Consider the following 17,374-nt stretch of genomic DNA (forward strand, 5'->3'; position numbering starts at 1 on the left):
GGTTGAGCTAGCCGCTGCACCCATCATGGAGCTCACACTAACAGTGTCAGAGCAGGGAAAACAGCAGGAATTACAGCAGGTGTGTGCGACCTTGTACTGTGGAAACGCACCTACTGCCGGGGCCCTCGCCGGCACATCCATGGAGATGAGGCAGGATGGGCTCGGAAGAAGCCACGCAGGGCAAAACCCAGGGTTGGACGAGAACGTGTGCTGGTGTTTTTAATCCAAATAAATTTTGAGTGTTAAACTGTACTGGTTAAATTCTTCCAGAGATCCACCGCGACATACGGTGCAAACGGAAGAAGTCACAGGAGAAACGCAGGAGTGTTGGTCTGAATAGCGGTATATTCCTATCGGAGGATTCAGGAACTTGTGCTGGAGGAGTGTGAATCACTCTACTTGTGGAGTGACATATTGGAGAAATAAGGACACACAGAAGCGAGTCGGAACTCCGGTCAGAATTGATTTTCTAAATTAATAAAAATGTTTGTGTGATGGTTGATTAAAAAATGTCCATTTGGGTATTGTTTTTCCTTTATTTTTTGAGCGTTTTTCGTTGTACAATATAAAACTTTTATAGTTTTGTAACCTTGGTTGGTACGGATGTAAAGGTACAAAATGGAAGAAATTTGCTTACCGAAATTTCCATTTCCTTTAGTCCGTGAGGCAGCACGGGATTCTTCCCCTAGGTACAACTCAGAAGAGAACAGGTAACAAGCAGTAGTAGACAATTAAACAATTAGTGTCTTGGCTGACTCCCCCTATATAAGGCCGGAGCACACACACAACCCTTGTATGGTATATAGCAATAACGTTTCATCATTTATGGGCGGGGAAGTTGTGCTGCCTCACGGACTAAAAGAAATGGAAATTTCGGTAAGCAAATTTCCTCCTTCTTTTTCGTCCGTTCGGCAGCACACATATGGGACTCAGCAAGCAGTACTTATGGGGAGGGATCTTAGTCGCCTGCTGAAGCACCGCCTTGTGTAAGGCTGAAGCCTTCGGAGGCAGAGAAGTCCATCCTGCAGAGATTTATAGACGAGGATGGAGAGGACCACGTGTTACCTGCTCTCTTCTGAGTTGTACCTAGGGGAAGAATCCCATATGTGTGCTGTCGAACGGACGAAAAGAAAGTCTGTGATTTTACTTTTTTTTAAAAGAGCAGGAGACATTTTGTTTTTTTTAGACTTTATTTTTTAAATGTAAATTTTATTTTTGGTACATTTTTTTTGTTATATCACTTTGTCCCCTAAGAGGATACTGAAATGAGATTGTTTGAATTTTTATATAATGCACTGCATTACTTATGGCCTGCGATAAAGTAGGATGCGATGTCCTCGAAACCTCTTGTGACACTGCGCTGTAGAAAAGTGTTGCATCAGAAGAAGTACCTTTAATCACTGAAGTAGAATCACGACAGAGAGGTCATTAAGGGGTTAAAGGAAATCTTTCATCACCAGGAACATTACTCATAGATCCAGGCACCATGACTGTGGTAATCTTCTTATATGTGTTATCTATGGCCTCCTTCCTTCTAAAATCAACATGTACAATTATGCTAATGAGCCTAAAGAGTTCTGGGGATTGTTACTTTTATGCTCTGGGTTCACTTTGCATCCCCCTGTTCCATCAGTGCTTCCCACTCCCTCACACAGTGGGAGGGGGAAGTGCTCCTGCACCGTGTAACTTCTTGTGAAGCTGCAACACGGAGGGGCTCTGGTAACACCGCCCCACAGCCCTTTTGGCTCTTTAGCACACTTATAATGTTGATGTTAGAAGGAAGGAGGCCATGGATAACACATATAAATAGATTCCCACAGTCACAGTGTCTGGATCTATGAGTAATGTCCCTGGTTTATCAGGATGGATTTTGATGGTAGATCTCCTTAACAGATAGAAGGTGTGACCATATAAAGCTGCAGGCTGTTAGAATCTGTAAGGCTCCATTCACACAGCCGTATATATGGCCAATATACGTCCCCCATAGACGGCACACGTGCGGCACCGTACCGCTCCACACCCCGTTAAAAGATAAGACATGTCCTATCTTTTCTCGCCATACGTGCGCCATATATCCCTATGGAGAGGGGCGGGGGTGAGCAGCGCTCACCTCCTCCTCCTCTCCCCGTCGCGCCGTGTGCCCGTCGTGCTATGGTATGGTGGGCAACAGCTGTGTGAATGTAGCCTTAGGCTGTGAATTATGGATTTATATTCCAGGATTGTAGCTCTACTAGTGCACCAGGGGCATGTCCTTACACTGCTGTGCTCCAACTAATTGCTGTAGCAGGCATCAGTTTGAAAGCTATGGTAGCTATTCGGAGGGGCGGAGCTGTGGAGCAGTGCAATGCAGAGAGCTAAGAGCACAGCAGTGTTAGGACATTCCCCCAATGCAGTTGAAGAAGCTACATTCCTGGAATCCATTATTTTTACAGAAATGGGGGGTTTTTTAATCACTTTTATCATGATGAGGGTGGGGCCGTCCACCTCTGCAGGATTAGTCGTCTTTGCAGTAAAACAACTAGTGCAATCAATGACTGAAATATACGCCCTTTGACACCGTCATACAAAAACATTGGTCTGGATTCATGTTCCCCAATAAGTTCCGTCCTGCAATTAATAAGATGAAAGAAAATGGCTTCCACTAGGAAACACTTAATTGGCCCCATTAGTCAATCAGTGACAGAGACAGTTTTGGGAAAAATTCAGTGTTTTGAGTATAGTGATGGGGGGCAGGGTAGTAATAGTTAGTGGGCACCTTCTCACTCCTGTTTGGTTAATGTAAAGAATAATTAAAAAAATAAAGACACCGCAAATCACTGAGCGATTTTATTGATCTTATTCAATGCTGCATTGGTCCTAATGGAGGAAATTGCTGGCCACGAGGCTCTTCTTCAGTATTAGTGATCCTTACTAGGTCTAGGGGTGAGGGTGATGGGGGGATCTCCGCAGCAGCATGGTGATGGGGGGATCTCCGCAGCAGCATGTTTCCACCTATCCCTTCGTTTTATAGTGATAGTAGTAGCGCATTCGCCCACCTGAAAAGAGGAAAGAAGATTCATGAAGTTATTACACGTCTAGTGTGGGCACCATAACATATTGCTCTGTCACGCTATTCTGTCATGTTTGTCTCCAGCCCAAAGATGGAGACTCAAATGAATTACCTCATAACACCTCCCACACAACTTTGTGGGGCCCCTTTAGTCCCATACAGTAGTGGGATACAGGTAAACCGGACCACCTGTTAATATAGCAGTCGTGAAACCAGGGAGAAGCAGGATGAAGACCCACATCCTAAATATCCACCCCTTAGTGTTACTTGGTGCTGCCATCCACAACACACAAGAAGAGCCACAGTTTAGAATTAGGGGGTCCTCAAGACATAACTTTGGGTCCCCAAAATACCAAATCCACCCCTGCTCACATGTGGATAGTTATCATACGCAAGCTCTCATGTAGATTGTGGAGGTCCTGTCCCTCTGGGTCCTGTCTGGTGTAGATTTGACCTATTATCCAGAGACCATTTACTGTAGCAAATGCGCTGTAAAATCCCCTGCGTCAGTCCACTCCACCGCAGCTTGTGTCCCCCCTTCATGTCCTCTTGGAGGTAGCGTAAAGGGGATCATAATCGGCATTGCGATTATTTCAGGGCTTGTATGTCAGAAAACGGATGTGCTGTCCTGATAAATCTCCCACACAACTTTTATAGTTTTAATCACTTTTTTTGAACCAGATTTTATTATTATTTATTTTTTTTATTGTGCCTAAAAGCCAGGAGTGCATTTTGAAGGAAGGAGAAGTAAAGTTCTTCCTTTATATTCTTTTAAATTGACTCCTGCCTTCATTTTTCTAATGAAATGAGTTGTCTGCAAACATCCACGTAAGATTATGGGGGAGATGTATCATCAAGTTTCAACCAATCAGAGCTCAGCTTTAATTTTATAAACATCTGTGTTAAAATGAAAGCTGAGCTCTAATTGGTTGCCATGGGCAACTAGAACAGTTTGGCTCTAAGAGGCCTATGATAAATCTGCCCCTATGTGTGTATTGTTTTCTTATGTCATGTGATTATTATAGGTATGTTCACACTGAGTTTTTGAAAAGTAGATTAAAACCCACATAAAAGATGGATGATGGCACTGAGCATGTGCACAGTGTCATGTTTATACATAGAGATCAATGGGGTGATTAGAGATTAATGGGGTGATTTTTCACTCAGAAACATAAAAAACTTAAGGTGAACGACATAGCAACCAATCAGAGATCAGCTTTCTGTTTACCAGAGCTGATTTAAAAATAAAAACTGACCTCTGATTGGTTACTATGGACAACAAACACTGTTCTAATATTGTTTGAGGCCTAGTTTACCTCATCAATGGGCAGCCATGATTTATATTAGAGAACATGACCAGTAGGTGGACAGAGCGATGTGACCTACTCTCCTGCCTGGTCAGACATTATAACACCTATAGCAAAGGATCATGGGAGGCCTTTATAACATGATATAATGTATATTTGACATTACCGATGCGGCCGGCCTTGGTTCTCTTGTATGCAATGCGCCTTCTGTTACTACGGGGTGGGCGCTGTCTTACGTTACGGGATTGGCGTCTCCTCTGGGCCATGTTGGTAGTTGAAATTTCTTCTGTCTCAGGAATGACTGATATAGAAATATCAGGAGCTCAGCCACTTCTGGTTCTATGGTGATGTCATAATCCATAACATGGTGATGACATCACAGTCTTAAGATAAACAAGCCATTTGCGTCATTCAGGCCTCGGACAACTTTTTCAAGTCATTACATTTCTATAGAAAGTGCCTGATGGATGAGGATCCGGCCTTTGTGGCAATCCTATCTAAATTAGGCGGCGGTTGTGTATGAGTGCTACCAATTTTTTTGATTCTGTGAGAAACTGCTATACTTTAAGATGGGATCACAAGATACCTCACTATTGATTGATTGATGGTGGTCCCAAAACAATACATTTTCTTCTTCCTCATCACATCATGAGAGCCAGAACTCAAATTTTCTGTGGATGCAGCCATATGTGGGCTTGTCTTTTGCAGGACTATTTGTATTTCTGAACAGTCTGATTCTTGCAGTACATATAATTTAAAAAAAGAGGGAAACTTCTACCATTTTTATTTGGTTTGCATATTTTCCCCATTTGTCATGACAGGGGAGTCCTCCATCATTGACCCTGTATTATATGCGTAATTGTATCAGTAATCAGGAGCTAATAAATAATCAACGCTTCTAGGGTTTGAAAATCTTGGAGGCCCGAAAAATTGTAAAAAATTTAATAAATATGTACAAAAAAACCTTTGTCCTACGGCACACATAAATAAAAAAAAATCTGAAACACAGGAATTTATTATTACAGTTACAGCAATTTTCTGTCTTAAAAATGTATCACAAATGTCGCATCTGCCGAATTAGGCCAAATTTACGACTTTTTTTTGGCGACTTTTTTAAAAATCCACTTGGACAACTTACTTCAGATTTAGTCACAAATCCATTCCAGTCCCTTTCTAGCTTAGGATAAACTTAGGAACCATTTGCACCACATTTTTATATGACATTTTAGCAAAAAATTTGCACATTCGCTGCAAACAGAAGCAACTCATGTGCCTCAGTTATCAAGCTGCCTAAGACGCTATGATAAACTTGACGTGAAAAAGACATCCATTGAGCTTTTAAGGCTTCATTCACACAGCCATGTGCTTGCATTTATATAAACCCGAGCATTAGGGTCGGCTCTAGGTAGGCCCCTGGGTGACAGAGCCTCAGTAGGCCCCTTTGCAATGAACTCTTGTGATGGCATTAAAAATTCAGAAACTAAAACTGTCTCCTGTTCCCTAAAATATTTGTTAGTTTATCATATCAAACAGCCCCCACATTGTTATTAATATAAGCGACACCCTATGGATTCCAGCTTCCCTCACCCCCATTAACTCCTTATGTACAGCCTTATGTGGGCCCCTGGCACTTGCCCGGGTATGCCCACTGCTGGTGCTGGCCCTACCGGGCATACCATACGGTCGGGTTGGGAATGGAGAGGGAGTGAGCACTCCTCACCCCTCCACTCTCCATAGAAAGTTGAGCAGCTGCACCGAAAATAAGGCAAAATATAGCACATGTCCTATATTCTATATCAGGTCACGGTGCAGAGAGGTGTGCACACCGCAAATTGCCTGGCCAGATCACAGGCCCCCATACAGTCATGTGAATGGGGCCTTAGAAGGTCTAAAAAACTGGAGTAAGACCCTGCCTTATGATAAATTTGCCCCATTAAGTGAACTACAGATCCTTTATAAACATCCCATAAGGTGGCTGATGAAAAATGTCCAAATTGACCCTTATTCCCCATTTTGCTCCCATAGAAATTGTTCTATCCAAAATGATTTCAACGAAAACATCAGCTCATCCCTCAAAAAAGGAGACCGCACACAGCACCGTACAGCAAAGTATGAAAAAGTAATGTCCGTCAGAATAAGGTTTTTATTTCAAGTTTTTAAGGCTTTAAAACATAACAAACACTAAACATCTATTTTCATGAGCTTACTGACCCAAAGCATTAAAGGGCGATGTCATTTGGATCGCACAGTCCGATAAAAACAAAAAATACAAGCCCTCATACAGCTATGCAAAAATAGAAAGTTATTGATTTGGGAAAGGAGGGGAGAAGAAAAATGAAACGTATGGGGAAAAGCCTGCATTCAGGAGTGAATAGTAAAGCTTTGTTTTCCATTCAGAAAAAAATTCTCTGAATGGATGTGGTGTGAACATGACTAAACCCAGTTTCTCAGGTGTCAGTATGACATTGTGTAAATGAAACCATAAACCGCTGGTAATCATTACTCTTTGTTACTCAGATGTAATATACATAATATAATATATTAAACATTTTTTTCTCGCGCTATAAGAATCTCGTACATTGTATAGATGCTTTCAATAAAGTTTGCTCAAAGAGAAAAAAAAAACACATCGCCGGCGCTTTGTAAAACTACAACTCCCATGACGCTTTGCGGCACCGACGGGAATTGAAACACACAGTTAACGGTAATAAAACAGTAGGGGTTGCCGTATATGAGACGGTATTAGCAGAAAGGTGACAGATGAGTGGGATATTTGTAGATTTCTGTGCGGGGTGAAGCGGTCGGTGTCAGGGGTTAGAGGTCACGGGGACATGTGCCGGGGACGCTTCCTGCTGCCTGTGGAGGAGCTGCCTGATACTGTCTATGAGAAGGGAGCAGAGGAGGTGAGAGCCGGGGTTATGTTATCTGGGGATAGAGACCCTTATTGTCAAGGTCACTGCTCCATGGCGGCTGCAGTACAGAGGACATACAGTATATATAGAGCAGCCATGTATCCATATAATATCCATAGGAGATGCCACTAATGGGACATCTAGGACACCCTCTGATCAAAGGCGTATCCAAGGCCATGTCCCTGCACAGTGGCGCCCCCTCTGTCAGCTCTGCAGGGACTGGAATTGTAGCTTCATGCAAATGGATGTTGAGGGTTGTAGTTATAAAAATGTGCAGCTCCAAAACTATATTATAAAAATTGTACACAAAAAGCTGTGAATTGGTGTAAAGTATCAGGTCGTATTGGGTGTCATGGTGTGTGAATTAGGGGTGACGCAGCAGGAAGAACCCCTGCCTGGTGCATCTGCAAAACCTATAAAATATCTGACGTGTTTCTATCTAGGTCAGGATTTGGGAGCTGGTAGAAGCCCACTATAAGATTTACACTTAAAGGGGGCGTGTGTATTAGACATATGTATCTTAATTTTTTTTTACACTTATTCTTTGGCCACGGCCGGGGGACCCCTTTTATTCATTGGCCACGGCCGGGGGACCCCTTTTATTCATTGGCCACGGTCGGGGGACCCCTTTTATTCGTTGGCCACGGCCGGGGGACCCCTTTTATTCGTTGGCCACGGCCGGGGGACCCCTTTTATTCGTTGGCCACGGCCGGGGGACCCCTTTTATTCGTTGGCCACGGCCGGGGGGCCCCTTTTATTCGTTGGCCACGGCCGAGGGACCCCTTTTATTCGTTGGCCACGGCCGGGGGACCCCTTTTATTCGTTGGCCACGGCCGGGGGACCCCTTTTATTCGTTGGCCACGGCCGGGGGACCCCTTTTATTCGTTGGCCACCCCTTTTATTCGTTGGACCCCCTTTGTTCGTTGGCCGGGGTTTCGATCGCTTTAAATCTCAGTTTGTTGTTTTCCAGAAATGCGTCTCACCGCGCTCCTCGCTCTGCCTAATAAGGTGATCAAGTTACCCCGGGATTACCGGTTTGGCACCAGCCGACCCTCTACCGTGGCCGCACAGAAGAAGAACCCACCCGGGAAGAGGAGATCCAAAATCTTTGTGGAGCCCATCAGTAAGGATGAGTGGGCGTATTTCCGTGGTGATACAGTAAGTACAGGCAGGGGGTTTTCATGTTGGGAGGGCGGCTTATATCTGCTGCAGATCCTTCTATAAATCCATGCTGTTCCAGAAGTTGCTGCAGCTTTGTATGATCACCATGGGGCAATATCTGCAGCTCTAATGGTCTGCGTGGCAATATTTTATCTCGTAAACCTCTAAGGGAGCAGCTTTGGAAATGGTGGGGAGGGGGTCTCCAGTAAGGATCCCGAATTATAACAGCAGATTTCTGGTACTATAGAAAAGGAAGTGATGACGTCATGTACAACGTTACAGGGACCACTGAACTTTACATAATATCATCACCTCCAGTATAATGCGACCAAGGGGCGGCCACTGAACCAGAGGGGCCTCCAAAGAGGTAAGTTTTTTTTCTTCCTTTAAATGCCTCAAAGTTGTAGAACCCCTTTAAGACATCTGGGAGCAAATAGTGGAGAATGTCCCCTGCCCTCAGACAGTCATACAAGGGTAAAGGTAACTCTTCTGGGGTCTCTAGTCACCCCAATGACCTAAGAAGATTGAGCAATGTCTGCCGCTCTCACTGTACAATTACTACAAGTTTCCACTTTGTTTTGCAGGTTGAAGTCCTCTTTGGTAAAGACACAGGAAAACAAGGGAAGGTGTCACAGGTGATCAGAGCCCGCAACTGGGTGTTGGTGGAGAACCTGAACACGGTGAGGCATTGCGGGGGTTAATCTGATACACATGGAGGTGCATGCATATAAAACATGGCGTAATCCAACATGGTCCATGAATCTCTTCTAAATGCTAGTCCCACAGTCCTCTCCTGCCGCTCCGCTCTGTGTCCTCACTGCTCCCGGGTCCTCTCCTGCCGCTCCGCTCTGTGTCCTCACTGCTCCCGGGTCCTCTACTGCCGCTCCGCTCTGTGTCCTCACTGCTCCCGGGTCCTCTCCTGCCGCTCCGCTCTGTGTCCTCACTGCTCCCGGGTCCTCTCCTGCCGCTCCGCTCTGTGTCCTCACTGCTCCCGGGTCCTCTACTGCCGCTCCGCTCTGTGTCCTCACTGCTCCCGGGTCCTCTCCTGCCGCTCCGCTCTGTGTCCTCACTGCTCCCGGGTCCTCTCCTGCCGCTCCGCTCTGTGTCCTCACTGCTCCCAGGTCCTCTCCTGTCGCTCTGTGTCCTCACTGCTCCCAGGTCCTCTCCTGCCTCTCCGCTCTGTGTCCTCACTGCTCCTGTGTCCTCTCCTGCCGCTCCGCTCTGTGCCCTCACTGCTCCCGGGTCCTCTCCTGCTGCTCCGCTCTGTGCCCTCACTGCTCCCGGGTCCTCTCCTGCCGCTCCGCTCTGTCTCCTCACTGCTCCCGGGTCCTCTCCTGTCGCTCTGTGTCCTCACTGCTCCCAGGTCCTCTCCTGCCTCTCCGCTCTGTGTCCTCTCCTGCCTCTCCGCTCTGTGTCCTCACTGCCTCTCCGCTCTGTGTCCTCACTGCTCCTGTGTCCTCTTCTGCCGCTCCGCTCTGTGTCCTCACTGCTCCTGTGTCCTCTTCTGCCGCTCCGCTCTGTGTCCTCACTGCTCCCGGGTCCTCTCCTGCCGCTCTGCTCTGTGTCCTCACTGCTTCCAGGTATCTCCTGCCGCTCCGCTCTGTGTCCTCACTGCTCCTGGGTCCTCTCCTGCCGCTCCGCTCTGTGTCCTCACTGCTCCCGGGTCCTCTCCTGCCTCTCCGCTCTGTGTCCTCACTGCTCCTGTGTCCTCTCCTGCCGCTCCGCTCTGTGCCCTCACTGCTCCCGGGTCCTCTCCTGCTGCTCCGCTCTGTGTCCTCACTACTCCCGGGTCCTCTCCTGCCGCTCCGCTCTGTGCCCTCACTGCTCCCGGGTCCTCTCCTGCCGCTCCGCTCTGTGTCCTCACTGCTCCCGGGTCCTCTCCTGTCGCTCTGTGTCCTCACTGCTCCCAGGTCCTCTCCTGCCTCTCCGCTCTGTGTCCTCACTGCTCCTGTGTCCTCTCCTGCCTCTCCGCTCTGTGTCCTCACTGCTCCTGTGTCCTCTTCTGCCGCTCCGCTCTGTGTCCTCACTGCTCCTGTGTCCTCTTCTGCCGCTCCGCTCTGTGTCCTCACTGCTCCCGGGTCCTCTCCTGCCGCTCAGCTCTGTGTCCTCACTGCTCCTGTGTCCTCTCCTGCCGCTCCGCTCTGTGTCCTCACTGCTCCCGGGTCCTCTCCTGCCGCTCCGCTCTGTGTCCTCATTGCTCCCTAGTCCTCTCCTGCTGCTCTGTGTCCTCACTGCTCCCAGGTTCTCTCCTGCGGCTCTGCTCTGTGTCCTCACTGCTCCCGGGTCCTCTCCTGCTGAGCAGAGGAGAGAAGACGCTGCAGTGTGGTGTAGGGAGGAGAGGTGAAGGTGCCGTGTGGTGAGCAGAAGAGGATTTATTTATCTTTTTGTCTGCTCTGGTGTATCCAGTATTAGTTTTATGCAATGGGGGTCTTCAGTATTGTTTGTCTGCTCTGGGAGTCTGCTATGTGGTCTCCATTACTATTATTATCTGCTCTGGGGTCTCCAGTATTATTGTCTGAATGCTGTATTTGGTTTCTGGGGTGGTATTTATTGCTGTAAATGTAGTATGTATAATCTCTGGGGTGACATTTTGTGCTGTTCTGTGGTTATTGGTACATCTAGGGTGGTGGTCACTGATGTGGGCCGATAAAGTTGAGCAGTATGTGACAATATGGCCCTTCGACCAATAAATGTTGCTCACCCCTAGCCTAAATACTTCAGTCTGAAGTAGAAAAGACATTTAAGGGAAATTTTATAATTTTTATAATTTATTATATGTTTATGGAGTTGGCCAATATTATTACAGCTCCGACTCCACCAAAATAGGTACTGACTCTGCGGCCCTGCCATATCCTATAAACCAGTGCGCTCTTACATTTCACATATATTTGTTCTCTTATCCTTAGCATTTCCGCTATGTTGGGAGGTCTGGTGACTACAAAGGGACTTATGTGCCCAGTGAAGCTCCTCTCCTGGTCAACCAGGTGGCTCTTGTAGATCCTACAGACAGGTGAGACGCTTTAATAATGTGCTGCCTCCTATTCATGGCTCTTGTTATATCTGCTGTTGGACATAATCTGATGTATTTTTCCATCCTCCTTATTTTTTCCCCCCTCTGGTTTACTATCAATCTCGTGATGCCTCAGCACAGCATCACCTGACCATTTAGAGACAGAACCATCACTGCTGTCTGGGACTGCATCGTGATGATCCTCTGTCTATAGGCCCCTAAACAAATTAAGACAGGAAAATAGAGATGTGGACTTCTTATCTATAACTGTGTGACCGGAACCTAATTATTATTAGAAACTGTCACTGCCCAAGCTGATCATCCTCCACAGAACATCATTTACACTTCACACTTTTAGGCACAAGTCTCTAGTAGTGTTTAACCTCCCTTCATGACTACTCCATCTGCTTTTTTTTCTGCCTATTAATAGTTTCAATTATCAGAACCTCCATTTTCCATCTTACCTTGAGCTGCACCAATTTTCTGGAATGCGCTTAGCACATAGAATCAGATTAACACAAAATAAACAAAGATTGACATTGTTTGAAAGGAGCCCTCACCCCCATTGTACCTGGCTACAATAGGTCAGATATTGGGCACAATAGGGAAGACTCTCAATGGGGTGCTCTGTACATCATTGTATTGTCAGTGATTGTAGACTCTTTTCCGCTCTCTAGGAAGCCAACAGAGGTGGAATGGCGATACACAGAAGAGGGCGAGCGGGTGAGAGTGTCTTTACGCACCGGACGCATCATTCCTAAACCTGTCTTCCAGAGACGAGACGGGATCATCCCGGAGCAGTGGACAGGTGAGGACACAACACAAATCTCCTGTATACAGTGGGTACAGAAAGTATTCAGAACCCTTTACATTTTTCACTCTTTCATTTCAGCCAATTGGTAAGAAAGGAAAAAAAAAGTCATTAATGTAATCTCTGCCTCCATCTGGACAGAAAAAAAACAAAAATGTAGATATTTTTGCTAGTTTATTAAACAAGAAAATCTGAAATATCACATGGTCATGAGTTGCAGTTACAACTGCATCGCAATCAGTTTTGAGGTGGTTTTAGGTGCAGTTTTGTTAATGTAACAGATGAAAGACATTAAAGAGAACCCGTCATGCAAAATAACCCCCCATATCTAAATATATTTTCATAAACTGCCATTAGAGAGCATTGCCTCTATCCCTTCATTGTCCCTCTACATGCCTGTAACCCTAAGCAATGAGGTCCTAAAGCTGTATGCAAATGACCTGTGAAATGTCCAATGAGTCATTAGCATATTCAAGCTGTCCGGCTTATTCATGAGTGGGAGGCACAGCCACACCCCCAGTGCATGACTGACAGCCTGTATAATGGTGTGAGGCTGTATAATGATGTGATGGCTGCTCCATGTGCTTGCTGGTGGCCACACCCCGGCAGCCTGTGTGTGCATGTGTGTGTATAGGAGAGATACAACAGCTCCAGGCAGCTGTGTTATAGCAGAACATGTCAGATTCATGTGTAGCTGATGTCTGTGTCTCTCACCTGTGTATTAGGAGGATGCAGCATGTCAGCAGATGCAGCACACACACTAGCCATGCTTTACTATACATTACACACAGACATGAGCAGGGGGAGGAGAGGGGAGGGGTAACAGGGGTGACATCACTGCCTCTGACCATGTGACCAGCCTCATTTACATGATAAAGAATAGATGATTTTACAATGAATAATGTATGAAATAACTAGATAAAGGCTGGGATGGGATCCTTGTGAGCTGCTCCAACAGGTAGTAGTGGCAGGACAAGTGATACAGACCTGATGACAGGTGTCCTTTAACTGAACGGGTAAATTTGATTTTGAATGGGGAAACCTCTTCCATAAATGTCGTTCACCTGTTAAATTTTACATTTTTTAATTGCAACATATGACAGCACCCTGGTTCTACTACTTCATTGGAGTCCAGTTGTGTTTAATTAAACCGATTGGACTTTATTAGGAAAGACCTCACAGTACATGTCAGAGCACATGAGAGTCATAAGAACTGCCCGAGGAGCTCAAAGACAGAATTGTGGAAAGGCACAGGTCTGGCTAAGGTTACAAATGAAATTATGCAGCACTCAAGGTTTCTAAGAGCACAGTGACCTCCATAATCCTCAAATGGAAGTAGTTTGGGATTACCACAAGTCTTCCTCCAGCCAAACTAAGCAATCATGGGAGAAGAGTCTTGGTGAGAGAGAGAAAGAAAAACCCCAAGATCCCTGTGGCTTATCTCCAGAGATGCAGTAGGGAGATGTGAATCACTGCATCCTCCACCAGTCGGGGCTTTATGGCAGAGTCTGGAAGCCTCTCCTCAGCGCAAGACACATGAAAGCCACATACAGTGTGCAAAACACATAAAGGACTCCCAAACTATGGGAAATAACATTCTCTTGTCACCTGCCAAATAAAATCCCAGCAGTGACACATGGTGGAGGCAGCATCAGGCTATGGGGACACAGACTGGACCACTGGGTGCAATGGAAGGAAAGATGAATGTGGCCAAGTACAGAGATATCCTGGATGAAAACTTCTTCCAGTGATCTGGACCTCAGACTGGGCCGAACCTTCCAACAAGACAATGACCCTAAGCACAGAGCTAAAATAACACAGCAGAGGCTTCAGAACATCTCTGTGACCATTCCTAACTGGCCCAGCCAGAGACTTGAAAATGGCTTCCACCAACTTTCACCATCCAACCTGCGGAAACTGGAGGGGATCTGTAAGAGGATCTGAATAGTTATGGATATGTGATATTTCAGTTTTTCTTGTTTAATAAATTTGTAAAAATATCTACATTTCTGTTTTTTTCTGTTAAGATGGGGACAGAGTTCACATTAATGAGCAAAAAAAAAATAACCTTTTTTGATGTTGCCAATTGGCTGCAATGAAACAAAGAGTGAAAAATGTAAAGGGGTCCGAATACTTTGTGTACAGTAGTGTACGGAGTCTCCACTATAAATGATTGAGCCCATACAACTGTATGGACCAGTGTGTTGGAGTATGGCTCCTTGCAGTGTGTAGAATGGCCACATGTAATGGGGGGGGCGCTGTAGCAGGTTCCAGCTCTGAAGTCTTGTATCTGATTTCCTTCATTAGATGGTCCTAAGGACACGTCTGTAGACGATGCTGTGGAGAGAACCTACGTCCCATCTCTGAAGACCTTTCAGGAGGAGATCATGGAAGCCATGGGCATCGTAGAGGACAGACGACAGAGGAAATCCTTCTGGTATTAACGGGCACGGACTACAACCCTGATTCTCCAAGGACACAAACCTCCAGCCTCCTCTACTCATGTACATTGCTTCAATTTACCACACGCAGTGGGAGTGTCCACACTGACCATGACGTGTTTATTGTCCAGGACGATAATGAATATTCTGCCTCGTTGTGTTCTACAGGTCATGACTCCTCCTTCTTTTATAATTTGGTTACTGTATTATATTTCTTTATGACAATAAAATCCATTTCTAGTCATTTTTGTTTCCTGTGTATTTTCAGTTTGTCCTCCAATCACTGCTATGGGTGACTGTCCTATACCATGGCCCCCACATCATCACACCAGCAGGGGGCAGTGTGTCCTCCTATCACTACTAGGGGTGACTGTCCTATACCATGGCCCCCACATCATCACACCAGCAGGGGGCAGTGTGTCCTCCTATCACTACTAGGGGTGACTGTCCTATACCATGGCCCCCACATCATCACACCAGCAGGGGGCAGTGTGTCCTCCTATCACTACTAGGGGTGACTGTCCTATACCATGGCCCCCACATCATCACACCAGCAGGGGGCAGTGTGTCCTCCAATCACTACTAGGGGTGACTGTCCTATACCATGGTCCCCACATCATCACACCAGCAGGGGGCAGTGTGTCCTCCTATCACTACTAGGGGTGACTGTCCTATACCATGGCCCCCACATCATCACACCAGCAGGGGGCAGTGTATCCTCCTATCACTACTAGGGGTGACTGTCCTATACCATGGCCCCCACATCATCACTCCAGCAGGGGGCAGTGTGTCCTCCTATCACTACTAGGGGTGACTGTCCTATACCATGGCCCCCACATCATCACACCAGCAGGGGGCAGTGTGTCCTCCTATCACTTCTAGAGGTGACTGTCCTATACCATGGCCCCACATCATCACACCAGCAGGGGGCAGTGTATCCTCCTATCACTACTAGGGGTGACTGTCCTATACCATGGCCCCCACATCATCACACCAGCAGGGGGCAGTGTGTCCTCCTATCATTACTAGAGGTGACTGTCCTATACCATGGCCCCCACACCATCACACCAGCAGGGGGCAGTGTGTCCTCCTATCACTACTAGGGGTGACTGTCCTATACCATGGCCCCCACATCATCACACCAGCAGGGGGCAGTGTGTCCTCCTATCACTACTAGGGGTGACTGTCCTATACCATGGCCCCCACATCATCACACCAGCAGGGGGCAGTGTGTCCTCCTATCACTACTAGGGGTGACTGTCCTATACCATGGCCCCCACATCATCACACCAGCAGGGGGCAGTGTGTCCTCCTATCACTACTAGGGGTGACTGTCCTATACCATGGCCCCCACATCATCACACCAGCAGGGGGCAGTGTATCCTCCTATCACTACTAGGGGTGACTATCCTATACCATGGCCCCCACATCATCACACCAGCAGGGGGCAGTGTGTCCTCCTATCACTTCTAGGGGTGACTGTCCTATACCATGGCCCCCACATCATCACACCAGCAGGGGGCAGTGTATCCTCCTATCACTACTAGGGGTGACTATCCTATACCATGGCCCCCACATCATCACACCAGCAGGGGGCAGTGTATCCTCCTATCACTACTAGGGGTGACTATCCTATACCATGGCCCCCACATCATCACACCAGCAGGGGACAGTGTGTCCTCCTATCACTACTAGGGGTGACTGTCCTATACCATGGCCCCCACATCATCACACCAGCAGGGGACAGTGTGTCCTCCTATCACTACTAGGGGTGACTGTCCTATACCATGGCCCCCACATTATCACACCAGCAGGGGGCAGTGTCCTCCTATCACTACTAGGGGTGGATGTCTATCCTATACCATGGCCTACATAGCATCACACCAGCAGGGGGCAGTGTGTCCTCCTATCACTTAAATTTCATTGGGGTTTTTTTGTTTATTTTTATATTCTAGGTAACGGGTGCGGTGATTTTCTACCCTTAGAATTTTTAATTTTTGATTTTTTTTTATTACTTTTTTAAACATAAAATAAAATATATATATATACAGTATAATATACACTCACCGGCCACTTTATTAGGTACACCTGTCCAACTGCTCGTTAACACTTAATTTCTAATGAGCCAATCACATGGCGGCAACTCAGTGCATTTAGGCATGTAGACATGGTCAAGACAATCTCCTGCAGTTCAAACCGAGCATCAGTATGGGGAAGAAAGGTGATTTGTGGCCTTTGAACGTGGCATGGTTGTTGGTGCCAGAAGGGCTGGTCTGAGTATTTCAGAAACTGCTGATCTACTGGGATTTTCACGCACAACCATCTCTAGGGTTTACAGAGAATGGTCCGAAAAAGAAAAAACATCCAGTGAGCGGCAGTTCTGTGGGCGGAAATGCCTTGTTGATGCCAGAGGTCAGAGGAGAATGGGCAGACTGGTTCGAGCTGATAGAAAGGCAACAGTGACTCAAATCGCCACCCATTACAACCAAGGTAGGCAGAAGAGCATCTCTGAACGCACAGTACGTCCAACTTTGAGACAGATGGGCTACAGCAGCAGAAGACCACACCGGGTGCCACTCCTTTCAGCTAAGAACAGGAAACTGAGGCTACAATTTGCACAAGCTCATCGAAATTGGACAGTAGAAGATTGGAAAAACGTTGCCTGGTCTGATGAGTCTCGATT

The 17,374-nt window shown here is 46.7% G+C and overlaps 1 protein-coding gene and 1 long non-coding RNA gene across 4 annotated transcripts; one reads left to right on the plus strand and one right to left on the minus strand.

Moving 5' to 3' along the window:
- Positions 1–2,813: 2,813 nt before the first annotated feature.
- LOC140069395 (uncharacterized) lies at positions 2,814–4,874 on the minus strand. Its single transcript, XR_011848785.1, has 2 exons — positions 4,523–4,874; positions 2,814–3,035 (listed from the first exon to the last, which is right to left on the minus strand). It is a non-coding gene; the product is annotated as an uncharacterized lncRNA (long non-coding RNA).
- Positions 4,875–6,982: 2,108 nt separating this feature from the next.
- On the plus strand, positions 6,983–14,935 carry MRPL24 (mitochondrial ribosomal protein L24). 3 transcript variants are annotated; one of them, XM_072115063.1, is made up of 6 exons: positions 6,983–7,060; positions 8,239–8,426; positions 9,014–9,109; positions 11,336–11,439; positions 12,117–12,247; positions 14,558–14,935. In XM_072115063.1, the coding sequence occupies exons 2-6, from the start codon at positions 8,241–8,243 to the stop codon at positions 14,692–14,694; spliced, it is 654 nt and encodes a 217-aa protein (XP_071971164.1). In that variant the 5' UTR covers positions 6,983–7,060; positions 8,239–8,240; the 3' UTR covers positions 14,695–14,935. The 3 variants fall into 3 exon arrangements, with proteins under 3 accessions (XP_071971164.1, XP_071971165.1, XP_071971163.1); XM_072115064.1 differs by lacking the exon at positions 6,983–7,060 and adding an exon at positions 7,086–7,109; XM_072115062.1 differs by lacking the exon at positions 6,983–7,060 and adding an exon at positions 7,116–7,259.
- The last annotated feature ends 2,439 nt before the right edge of the window (positions 14,936–17,374 follow it).

Source organism: Engystomops pustulosus, chromosome 7 (assembly GCF_040894005.1).
Source record: "Engystomops pustulosus chromosome 7, aEngPut4.maternal, whole genome shotgun sequence".
NCBI classification, from domain to species: domain Eukaryota; kingdom Metazoa; phylum Chordata; class Amphibia; order Anura; family Leptodactylidae; genus Engystomops; species Engystomops pustulosus.

Excerpts from the sequence above, each read along its gene's own strand:
- MRPL24 (XM_072115063.1), top strand. The coding sequence starts at position 8,241 with ATGCGTCTCACCGCGCTCCTCGCTCTGCCTAATAAGGTGATCAAGTTA. Across the intron at positions 8,427-9,013 it reads CGTATTTCCGTGGTGATACA|GTTGAAGTCCTCTTTGGTAA; the intron begins GTAAGTACAGGC and ends TTTGTTTTGCAG. Across the intron at positions 9,110-11,335 it reads TGGTGGAGAACCTGAACACG|CATTTCCGCTATGTTGGGAG; the intron begins GTGAGGCATTGC and ends TCTTATCCTTAG.